Source organism: Peromyscus maniculatus, chromosome 2, assembly GCF_049852395.1.
Source record: "Peromyscus maniculatus bairdii isolate BWxNUB_F1_BW_parent chromosome 2, HU_Pman_BW_mat_3.1, whole genome shotgun sequence".
Classification (NCBI taxonomy): domain Eukaryota; kingdom Metazoa; phylum Chordata; class Mammalia; order Rodentia; family Cricetidae; genus Peromyscus; species Peromyscus maniculatus.
The window spans coordinates 9908785-9920887 of NC_134853.1; the positions used below are offsets into that span (position 1 = coordinate 9908785).

General features: G+C 41.2%; 1 protein-coding gene across 6 annotated transcripts in view; it reads right to left on the reverse strand.

Annotated features, from left to right (window-relative positions):
• The window catches only part of Ube2w (ubiquitin conjugating enzyme E2 W), a 66336-nt gene that overhangs the window by 46142 nt on the left and 8091 nt on the right, over positions 1-12103 (reverse strand). For 3 of the 6 annotated variants that reach the window (XM_076563768.1, XM_076563764.1, XM_076563765.1), the window contains exons 2-3: positions 2360-2420; positions 1195-1286 (exon numbers count right to left, since the gene is read on the reverse strand). In XM_076563768.1, coding sequence (XP_076419883.1) covers positions 1195-1286; positions 2360-2362 — 95 coding nt within the window. In that variant the 5' untranslated portion in view covers positions 2363-2420. The remainder of the gene's footprint in view (positions 1-1194; positions 1287-2359; positions 2421-12103) is intronic. The other 3 variants (XM_076563767.1, XM_076563766.1, XM_076563769.1) reach the window with 1 other exon arrangement.

Here is a 12103-nt window from a genome sequence, read left to right on the forward strand (position 1 = left end):
CTTTCTCCAGTGAGTCTCAGCTCTTGAACTTCTGTAACTTTTACTCTTTTTGAAAACTAATGGTTTGAATTTGATATTTTACACACATTCTGGCTTCTGATAAAAGAAATAGCTCTTCCAGAGGAAGAGCTGGCTTTTGTGGACTAAGACAAGCAGAATACAAATGTTGTCTTTATTTGGGGCATGGCTTGTTCTTTAGGCAGAGATCTCACCAGGCTATCCAGAGTGGTCCTGAACTGGCAAGCTGATCTTCCTACCTCAGTCTCCTGAGTAGCTAGGAATATAGGTATGTACCACTGCACCCAGCCAATAAGGCCTTTCTACAGAATTTTCCAAGATAATTATGAATTGACTACACAAAATTTCTATCTTACAAACGGAACTACAAATAATAGTGATAGCATTTTAATGTGTCACCCTTCTCTATTGTTGACATTTGCAGTTTTCAACTCATTCTTCCAACTAGAGATGCTTTAAAAAAAAAAAAAAAAAAAGAGTACAATTTGTTCCAAGTGTTTGGGGTGTTTTTTTGTTTCTCAAGACAGGGTTTCTCTGTGTAGCTTTCCTGGATCTCCCTCTGTAGCCCAGGCTGGCCTCGAACTCAAAGATCCACCTGGCTCTGCCTCCCGAGTGCTGGGATTAAAGGCGTGCGCCCACTGCCCAGCTTCTTTGTTCTTTCTTTAGTACTACAATATGGGGTGTTTTATTTCCTATGTCTAAAGTATGGTATTCACAGTTCTTAATTCTTAGTGTCCTGTGCTGCAGTCTGAATGTAGAGCTCACGCTCGGCACAGAAAAGGCAGCACACACCCACCTGCAATACCAGTATTCCCGAGACTAAGGCTAGCCTGAGTTACACCAAAAACAATAAATAAATGAATGAATAAATAAATAAATAAATAAATAAATAAATGAATAAATGAATAAATGAATAAATGAATAAATAAATAAATAGGAACGTGAAAAACACAAGGATTGTTTTAAGGAAAAAGAAAGCTTTACAAATTATACAACAGTAAGTCTGTGATGACACACTAAGGTTAAAAAATGATTAAGCAAATGTACAGAATAAGATCTTTTTACTATATTTACCTAATGCTATAAAAGAATACAATAAAATATGAAAACAATTTTTTAAATGAGTACATCCTCCTACACTATAAGAAAGACGACCTTTAAAAATCCAGTACTTACTGTGTGATTGAATTCTGCACGCTCTTCTCATTTAAAGTCATTCCAGGAGGTGGGTCATTTTGCAAAGCCAACAGTTCTTTTTGTAGTCGTTTCTAGAAAATATCAATAGTAATTTGTACTTTCCTCATCTTTCCTCTATACAATTCAAATCAGTGATTAAATTTCCTCCCAATGCTTGCACCTCTTTCTTCACAGGGCCCTTGAATCACTACAGACAGCTGTATTTAACCCTTTAACTACGGTCTGCCCTACAAGTCACAAGCAGCTTCGGAGGGTTCAATCTCCCAAGGCTGCTGTAAGCAGCTCTGCAGGGCAGCCAGGTTCCGACAATACAGCCTTTCTTTACAGCCCGTCACTGGGGAGGAGGGGATGCAGAGCGTAGGCATGGCTGAAGACCCACTCACTACTCAGAAAGCTTCCTTTACTACATTGTAACAACCACAGTGCTCTGGACCTATGGAGACAGAGAGGCTCTCCGGAGGGGAATCATGAGAATAACACAGTACACAAAAGCCTTCTGAAAAACATTTTCAATTCAGCTCATAACCTAATTCTGCACTACAGGATTACCTGACCATGATTCACTCTCTTAATGGCTGTTTTCATTGTACACTGGAATAAGGTTTTTCTCCCACACTGGATTTTTAACTGACACTCTGTTTTGCACTTCTGGCTTACACCTCCACCTCTTCCCCTTGTGGTCACCAGTAGAGTGTCAGGGTATGGAGAGAGTACTCGACTGGCATGGTCAAGGCTCTGTGCTTAATCCTCAACACTACAAAAAAAAAAAAAAAAAAAAAACCCTAAATAATGTCATTCAAGTTGTAGGCAAGATTCTAAAGATCCCTTTAAATCACATTTTATTATTTTATTTGAGCTGGAAGATCAGCAAGTGTTCTTAAACTACTGGCCCCTCTCTCCAGCCCCACATACTTATTTACATGTATGTGTGAGTGCACATATGTGGCAGTCAGAGGACAACTTGGGGAGTCATTTCTCCATCAACCATGTGGGGTCATGGAGACAGAACTCAAGTTGTCAGCGCTTGGTGACTGAGCATCTTTATTCACTGAGCCATCTCACTGACTTTTAATTTCTAATTCTTTGATTTTTGTTTCTATTGTTTTATGTGTATGAATTCTTGCCTACATATATGTATGCATACCATAGCATCATGCACGCCCAGTGCTCTCAAAAGTCAGAAGAAGGCATCCAAAACCCTGAAACTGTAATTAGAGATGATTGTGAGCCACCATGTTAGTGCTTGGAACTGAATCAGTTAAGAGCAACCAGTACTCTTAACTGTTGAGCCACCCCTCCAGCCCCTAAGTGCTAATTCTTTGAGGAAAAAAAAATGAGTACTTATTTATAACTTAAATGGGTTTTCTGCTTTAAAAATGGTCTTTCAGTCAAGTGTGGTGATACACTCCATTCCAGAACGCAGGAACCTGAGGTAGGATTTACAAATTCGCAGTTAGCCTAGGCTATATAGTGAAATATTACCTTGGATGGAGGGTGGGGGGCACCAGAGAGGGACGGAGGGAGGGCTGGAGGAAGGAACAGAGTGGGAGAGGGAGAGAAAGAGAGAGCTCCAAATGGTTCCCCTCCCTGGAGTATCTAGAGAAGCCTTATTTCAGTGACCATGTTTTGAGGGACAGTACCATGGAAGTCCCCCACATCTGGAGGACTTTACTAAAACAGAAAAGATGCTACAACCTGATTTTGATTAGTCCTGTTCCGTGCCCATTCAAACATAAACTCATAGTGATGAGACAAATTTGAATGCACCAAATGCAGCCCTATCGTAATCAAGAAAGGAGACTAGCTGATAAATATAAAGACTAAGGTTTTCAAGTCTTGGTTGTCAAAAATAAATGCAGAACTCTTCCTGAAGCCTAACACTGTGCCCCCTCAGCATGCCCACGGGGTGTAAGTGGATCCATCAACAAGGACTCCTGTGGTATTGGTGAGGTTCGTAAACTCATCTGCCTCACTCTTGACGGCTTGACATTCTTGTTTTTCTTTGTTTTTTAAGTTGCCATATGCTTACTGTTAGTAATCTGTGAAGTCTAGAAGTCACAAACACTCCATTTTCATCAAAGGGGAAGCACAGGCAGGTCTATGACCACATTTTGTGCAAGGGAGTTAGCAGACTACATTGTTATTACAGTAACGCAGTCTTTGCCTCTTTAGTTCTGATCACTTCTTCCAGTGTATGCGCTTGGATACTAACTAGCTTGAGATTTTTACTCTTTCATTCAGCAGGATGACAGGTTCTTCAACTACCTAGAGCTCTTAACATGCACATTACTCTTTAGAAGACTGAAAACTACACCAAGAAAAATACTCTCAGTTTTAAACTATCAGTTTATATCACGATCTAAAGATTCATTTGCTATTTATGTTTCAACCTGTCTGCTGTGTGTGCACCCATGTGCATGCCAGTGACCACAGAGGCCAGAAGATGTTGGATTTCCTGGAGCTGGAGTTACAAGCACTTGTCAGTTACCAAAAGTGGATGCTAGGATCCAAACTTTAGTCCTCTGAAAGATCAGCTAGTGCTCTTAACTACCGAACCATGTCTCCAGCCCCACATTGATTCATTTTTAAATGTCCTAACGTGTTAAATCTAAGGCATAAAATCAGAACAGAGTAAGTCCTTAATTGACACTAGTTACAATATATCAGTTGTCAAAATTGACAAAACCCTTTGCTTACTTTCAAAAATGGAAATTGACAAATATGTACAACAAAACAAAAATAAATAAAATAACAAATTTCTATATGGGATATAAAAATGGAATGAACTAAAGGAATAGGGAGGCTTTACATCTTACAAAGTTTTATCTCAAACTGAAACCTTGAAAAGGTGTTTTTTGTTGTTACCATTGTTTTTGTTGGTAAACTATTTTAAAGAGTAGAAATTCTCACTGAGAGTAAAGAGAAATACAAACAAGAGAAAGGAAGACATTCAAAAATGAAGAATTAGCTGTATATGGTGACCTGTGCCTTTAGTCTCAGCAACTGTAAAGCAGATCTGTGAGTCTGAAACCAGCCTGGTCTATACTGCTAGTTCCAATCCAGCCAAGGTTACATAGCAAGGCCCTATCTTTTTAAAAAAAGGAAAAGGAAAAAAAAAAAGAGTATGTGAGGCTAGAGAGATGACTCAATGGTTAAGAGCACTGGCTGCTCTTCCAGAGGTCCTGAGTTCATTTCCCAGCAACCACATGGTGGCTCACAACCATCTATAGTGGGATCTGATGTCCTCTTCTGGTATAAAGTTGTACAGGCAGTCAGAATACTCAGATACATAAAATAAAGAAATCTGTAAAACAAAAAAGTGCATGTAATACTGGTTGCTGACGTAACTGCAGATTAAAAGACTGTAGTGACTGTGGCTCAGTGAGGCCCTGAGTTCAACCCCAGCACTGTGAAAATATTACCAAGATGACCAACACTGCTTTCTCCAACTTCATCCAGCTGACAAGTGATGGCAGAAAGCAAACCCCAGGAGAGCATGGTATGAGAAGAAAAGAACCCTGACACAATGACAGCATCACACTCACTGCCAGATTCATAGCCCCAGCCATCTCATTTTTTGTTTTTTGGTTTGTTTGTTTTTTCTTTGAGACAGGGCTTCATGTAGTCCAGGCTGACCTGGAGCTTGTTATGGAGCCAAGGATGACCTTGAACAGTGGACTGCCTTCATGTGCTAGCCTTTACACAAGGAGGAGGATGCTACCATGTCCAGTTGTTACCCTGGGCATGGTATTAAGAAATGATTTTAAATACTAAGAAATGATTTTTAACAATAGCCTAGAAATGAAATAATTTTACCTTATTTTAGCATAAAGCAAAACTTAACACAAATGAAACAGTTTCCACTGAATTCTGAGTACAACTTCCACAGACCTTAATTTCTAACAGTTCTTGTTATGTTTTCCTCTCTAAGAAAAGGGAAAGCCTGCATCAAAGATCTCCATTCTTTAAACTAACACTTTCTACATTCTGAAAAGGATCCAGAAAGTAAGGAGTCTGACAATTGTGGTTCTCCAAGAGCCCACAGCATAGTGGGGACCTGTAAGTCCAACACACACTGATTGAGGCAAGACGACGGACTGTACGTCCGAGGCCAGCCTGTGCTACCAACTCTACTGAAACCAAGGGTGAGGTTAAGTAACTCTCCATGCCCAAAAAGGACAGCAGAAAACTGCTACCCACTGAAAGCCAAAGGCAGAAACGTGTCAAAGGCGAAGCTGGCTTCCACTTCCAGCACTCCAGCAGGGTGGATACCCTGGGTAACTCTAGATAACAAGACAACGTGAATACAGTAACTCTGAAATCCAAGAAGCCAGACTACACTAACAGGGCTGCCTTCAACAAAGCTGAACATGTCGTTTTGACAACAACACATCCAACAACAGGAGGAAGGGGAGAGAATACAGCACTAAGTAAAGCCTATCTATTTATCTATTGATATTTACTTCACTCCAAGTTGAAACTGAAATGGTAAAAAAAAAAATAGTAATAATAATAATAATAATAATAATAATAATAATAATAAAATTCACTTAAACATAAAAACATAAAGGATACAATGGTGCACACTTTTGTTCACAGCACTCAAAAAGGCACAGGCAGGTGGATCTTCATGGGTTTGAGGTAGCCTGGTCTACGTAGAGAATTCCAGTATAGGTAGGGCTACATAGTATGACCCTCAATCACAAATAAAATCAACAGAGGCTGGAGAAGTGGCTTAGCAATTATAAGCACTTTTCTCTTGCAGAGGACCTGGGTTCAGTTCCCAGCACTCACCTGACAGCTCACAACCATCTCTAACTCCAGCTCCCTCAGTGGGCACCAGGCAGGCACATGGTACACAAACACACACAGAAGCAAAATCTCATACACACAAAAATGAATTAACTCTAAGAAATAAATAAAACTATTAGGAAACATGAAAATGTTTCGAAAATAAAATTATGAGCAGAGTGGAGTTATTTTCCATTTTAAAGTGTCTTTAATGTCTAGCTCAAAAGACACCTAGATCCACAAAGATGTTCTGCCAGGGAGATATACAAACTGCCTCACAAAGTTGTAATGACTAAATAACACAGGATCAAGGGATTATTTTGCTCATATTCGGTGTTAAAGATTAACAATGTAAAAAAATAAACCAAGAATTGCAAAGGAGGCTGCAGAGGAGTACAGGTGTCTAAGAGAACCATCACCCAAGAAAGAACTTAGAGCGTTCCCTTCCCCCAGCCCAAACCCCAGCAACACTGAGGCCTGCAGAGACCAACGACTCCCTTCCCACTCCCCAAGAGAAGCACCACAGGGACCCGTTAGACACAGGGACCTCAGAACTTCACCTTCCAACTCAGCGTAGCTGCGCCAGCAATTCGCTCAGTAACTGTGACACTCTCAACCCTGGCCAGAGAAACTTCTCTTTGCAGTGGGCAACAACAATCAATACAGAGACCCATAACTGGGCAAAGTGTTGAGAATAAGAGATTCTAAGTGCTCAGCTCGAAATGGGATATGTCCATCACTTCCTTTCCCTCAAGGCTCATGGACCATCACAGCAGAGGGGATAGAGAGAGGGCAGGAGCCGAAGCCTGAGGAACAATGTTCTGAGAGGCCGTCTTCCAGACATGACATGGCCATTGCACTCATGACCCCACAGCAGCTGGGCTGCTCAAGAGCTGCCCAAGAACGAGCCAGTCAACATTCCAGAATGGACCCCACTCCCTAGCAGAGGACTCACTGGCAGCTGATGGCTACTGGAGAGAGGGAAAACCACTTCACTCTGGGGACCTGGCTACTGGCAGACTGCCCATAATCAAATGCACGGCCTCACAGACCTATGTGCATCCAAGTGGGTGGGGCTATAGCATAAATAAAGAACACATTTAAAAATGGTGTATTTTAAAAAATAACTTATGGCCAAGCATGGTAGTACACACTTATGGTCCCAACACTTGGGAGTTAAGAGAAAAAAGGATCAGGGGTTCAACCATATATTGAGTTCTAGGCCAACTGAACCCAAAACTTGGGAGCTGGAGACGCAGCTCAGCAGTTACTATTTGCTGCTTTTCCAGAGGACAGAGTATGTATGGTCCCTTGTGTTCCAGTCGGGCAGCTCACAACTGCCTGGAACTCCAGTTCCATGGGATCTGAAGTTTCTTCTGGCCTCCCTAGGCAGACACAAACATATACACATGAATAAAAAAATTAATACTCAAATTAAAATAAATACCTTCTATAGGTGATGGAACAGATCTTTAATCCAGCACTCAGGAGGTAGAGGCAGGTAGATCTCTGAGTCTGAGGCCAGCCTGGTCTACAGAGCAAGTTTCAGGACAGCCAGGGCTACACAGAAAGACCCTGTCTCAAACAAATGGGCTGGAGAGATGGCGCAGAGGTTAACAGCACTGGCTGCTCCTCCAGAGGACCTGGGTTCCACTCCCAGCACCCACATGGCAGCTCACACTGTCTCTAACTCCTGTTCCCCCTCACACAGACACACATGCAGGCAGAACACCAACACACATGAAATAAATAATAATAAACGTATGTAAAGAGAAGAGAAAGAACTACCTAAGGAGTTAAGAGCAGCTCCACATGAATGCCAGGGCAACCAAGTCACAATCTGGGAACTTGTCAGTTTCCCAGCTGACTTCAAAGTGAGAGTAATGCTGCAAACAACTGGTTTGAATTGTGTGGGCTAACTTGAAAAACAGAACCAAACTCCAAACAGAGACAGTCACTGAACTGCAGGAGAAAACAGAAACAAGGACTTGGATGTAGTAGCACAAATTTCACCAGTTAGAATCTGGCTTACACTGCCAACTCAAAGATGGACTGAAACCTAAAACACAGTCAGTTTACAGTGTTCACGTGGTCTGTAGCTTAGCAAAGACTGAAGCAGTCAATAGAGAACTCAGGGCTCCAGAGGAAACAGAGCGGTCTATATGATCCTCATCACCTTTGCATCAGTCAGCCACCAGTAAACCTTCACTTTTTGTGTTTCTCTTTAAAGATCCCTTATTGGACTAAACACACAGTTCATCAGCAGGGCACTTGCCTAGCCTGTAGGAAGCCCTATACACAATCCCCAGCACCACACACAGTAAACAAACATCTACATAAATGTCACTTCTTTACACTGAACTCATGCTTGAGTGAACCTTCTCTGACACAAGCACTTCTCTAAGGCACATGACAGCATTCATGAACTCGGGACCCCTAAAAAGCACCTTAGTACCGTGCTTGTGGCTGATTAAACAGAGAAATCATCAACAAAAAGCACAAAAATGCCAAACACAGGGCACCAAATGGACCCCAGAAAGGATACTCACTTGCAGTCAGCAGAACCTTGCCTCGTCTGACCTTCAGTGTGTGCTCAGGGGAACACACCCTCACTGTTTTGCAAATGTGACCCAGAAACATTTCAGAATTGACTTAGGGTTTCAGATATATAATATATATTTTATATATAAATGTAAACAAGCAGGTGAATTCAAATACAGAGTCTGTAATTGTGAAGATCCAACACCATGCTCCTTCCAAAGTCCAGTACCTAATTTCCTATTAATCCTTCCTGTATGTAATACAAAGTAAGCTTAACTTCTACATCTTATTTCCACAACTTAAAAAAGTATCTTATGGAAGAGCCCTTCATAAAATGTAGCTACAGTTTAAAGAAAAGGTCAATTTATAGCGGGACAGTCAACCTGTAAGATGTCTGTCTTACAGCATTTTAAGTCTAATTCCAGTATACCTCTTAATCATAATGAAGATTGACAGAGAAACACATCAAGTCTCAGTCATAGTTTGTTAAGACTAAATGTTTTAGTAGGGCTACGATATAAATTCTCATCTGCAGACTGCCCACTTACTAGCTTGATAATATTAAACTGATGGACTTTCAAGTCTGCACATACTCCAAAAGGAAAACAAGCTACCATGTAAACACTAAATGCATCATACTCCATAGTCAAAAGGAACTTGAAATTAATCAAAGACCTAAATGTGTGAGCTACAATTCTAGTACTTAGAAAATACACATGTAGCGGCGGGTGGTGGCACTCGCCTCTAATCCCAGTACTTGTGAGGCAGAGGTAGGCTGATCTGTGAGTTTAAGGCCAGCCTGGTGTATACATGTTGAACATACACAAACTCTTACAGGGCTGGAGAGATAGCTCAGAGGCAAGAATGCCTGTTGAAGATTCTAGTTTGGGTCTTAAGTACCATATCAAGTGACTCATATGGCCTGTAACTCCAGCTCCAATGGATCTAACATGTCCTGTTCAGGCTTCCAGTCAACTGCACTCACATGCACACACTCACACACAGATACCCACACGCAGACACCTACACACATATATAACTGAAAATAAAGTCCAGGGTGGTGGCCCATGCCTTTTATCCTAGCAAGGTTTGTTGTTGTTGTTTTGAGATAGGGTTTCTCTGTGTATCCTTGACTATCCTGAACTCACTCTGTAGACCAGACTAGCTTCAAACTGCCTGGGCTTTAATCCCAGCATTTAACATCAGAAAGGCAGATCTCTGTGAGTTCTAGGCAAGCCTGGTCTACACAGCAAGCTCCAGGCCAGCCAGGGAGGGCTACAGAATAAGAACCTGTCTCAAACAAATAAGTAAATAAATTATTTAATAAAACCTCTTACGACTTGACAATAGAGACAATTTCTTAAATGGAAAATGAATTTGAACAGATACTTCTTCAAAGAAATCATACAAATGGCCAATAAATATAAGATGTTCAACATCATTAATCATTGATAAATATAAATTTAAAAATCACAATGAAAGCCAGGTGGTGGTAGCACACACCTTTAAATTCCAGCACTCAGGAGGCAGAGGCATACAGTATATGAAAATGTTATGCAATTTGCTTAAGGATTTAATCAAGAATTTTGGTACCCTGAATTGAGGACTATCCCCACATGGATACCGAGGGACAGCTGTATTAGGTCATCTTACAATTGTGTAGCACACAGTTCCTAAAACCCTTGGGATCTCTGAAGTATCTTCTTATATGTTAGTGACATGCTGGGGGCTCCAAGCTATCCTGAGAAGAAAGACTATTTAACAAAGAATCCAATCAAGGAAATGATAGGGTTAGAATTTTGAGGGCCACCCTCCCAATCTATAGCAAGAGGCTAAAATGGAGGTGATCACCACTGACCAATGACTACATCCATCACGCCCCTTAACAAAACCTCAAAACTCCACAAGATAGGTATGTCGCCCAGTTGCTAAACTGCTTGCCCAGCATGCATGAACACCTGCATTCAAACCCCAGCAGTGTATAAACTGGCCCTAAAGGAGCATCCCTGTAAATGCAGCTATACTCAGGAGACAGAGGGAGAAAAGTCTATAAGAGCTGAGTTTGGAGAGCTTCTAGACTGAGGAAGAACTCACCTGCATTCCAACTCCAAGGAACAGACTACAAAACCCAGGACACTTAGGAATCTCACTATGTATCAAGTCATCTGGTTCTTCATTGAATCCTTTTAAAATACCTTCATTGCTGACAGTGATGGCCAACAAACACCTTTACTCCCAGGACTCTGGAGACAGAGGCTGTGAGTTCTGGGAGTTCAAGGCCAGCCTGGTCTATGTAGAGTACCAGGACAGCCAGGGCTACATACACAGACCATGTCTCAAAAAGAAAAAAGAGAGAAAAAAAAAAAACCCTCATAGTCAGGTATAATGGCTCATGTCTGTAATATTAGTACTTAAGAGGCTAAGAGAACTGTCAACAATAAAGTCAAACGTGCCTTCACAATACACAACCAATTGTGTCCACTATCTTGGAGTACTGTGAGCCAATGCAGGAGTATCACTGAAAGGGGGAGGGGAGCAAGTTAGCTGAGAATCTCCAATTTGGAGGCAAGTCAGACAGAATTTGGGAGTAGCCTGGGACACTCTGCTTGCAACTCGTATCTAAGCAGGGAGCAGTCTTGAAGGACCTGTACTAACTCTGGTCAGAATAGGAACTGGATTAAACTGTAGAGCATCCAGCTGGTATCAGATAAATGCTTTATGAAGGAAATAAAATCAGAAATAATGTATCAAGTGTTATGAGTACAGAGTATTAAGAAGTTTTCATGCCAGGCGGTGGCGGCGCACACCTTTAATCCCAGCACTCAGGAGGCAGAGGCAGGTGGATCTCTGTGAGTTCGAGGCCAGCCTGAGCTAAAGAGTGAGTTCCAGGAAAGGCGCCAAAGCTACACAGGAAAACCCTGTCTCGAAAAAAAAAGAAAAGTTTTCTCTATACACTAGAAAGTTAAAATATAACTCCACTCCTCAATGCACATCTAAAACAAATTAAAATATGCATGTATACAAAAACTGTGTACAGAATGATCATAGCAGCATTGTTTATCACAATACAGGAATAATCAGAATTATCAATTGATGAATAGAAACAGGGAACAAAATCAACTTGACGAATGGATAAATAAACCCCTTACAAGAACACTGGTAAGATCTTCACCACAGAGAATCTCAAAGCATGCAAAGCTTCCAAACCCAACCAGAATAGCCAAATCCCTAAAAACTGAAAAGAGAATAGGGATTTCTTGAGGCCAGGGAGAGAGAAACATGGGAGTAACTGCAAATAGCAGTTACTTCTTTTGGAGTCGATGAAAATATGAGAAACGGTATTCATGGTGGTGGATATATCAGAAGCCTTACAATATACACTTTATAACAAATGAGTTCTTTGATTAATTAATTTTGGAGAGGGCAGTGCTACATATAGAACAAGCTTCTTGTGCTAGGCAGAACTTTACCACTGAGCTAGAACCCAGCCCATATACTTCAATCTAAAGGAAAAAATAGGCCTTTACGACTGGCATAGAAGGCTGGTAATCTTATG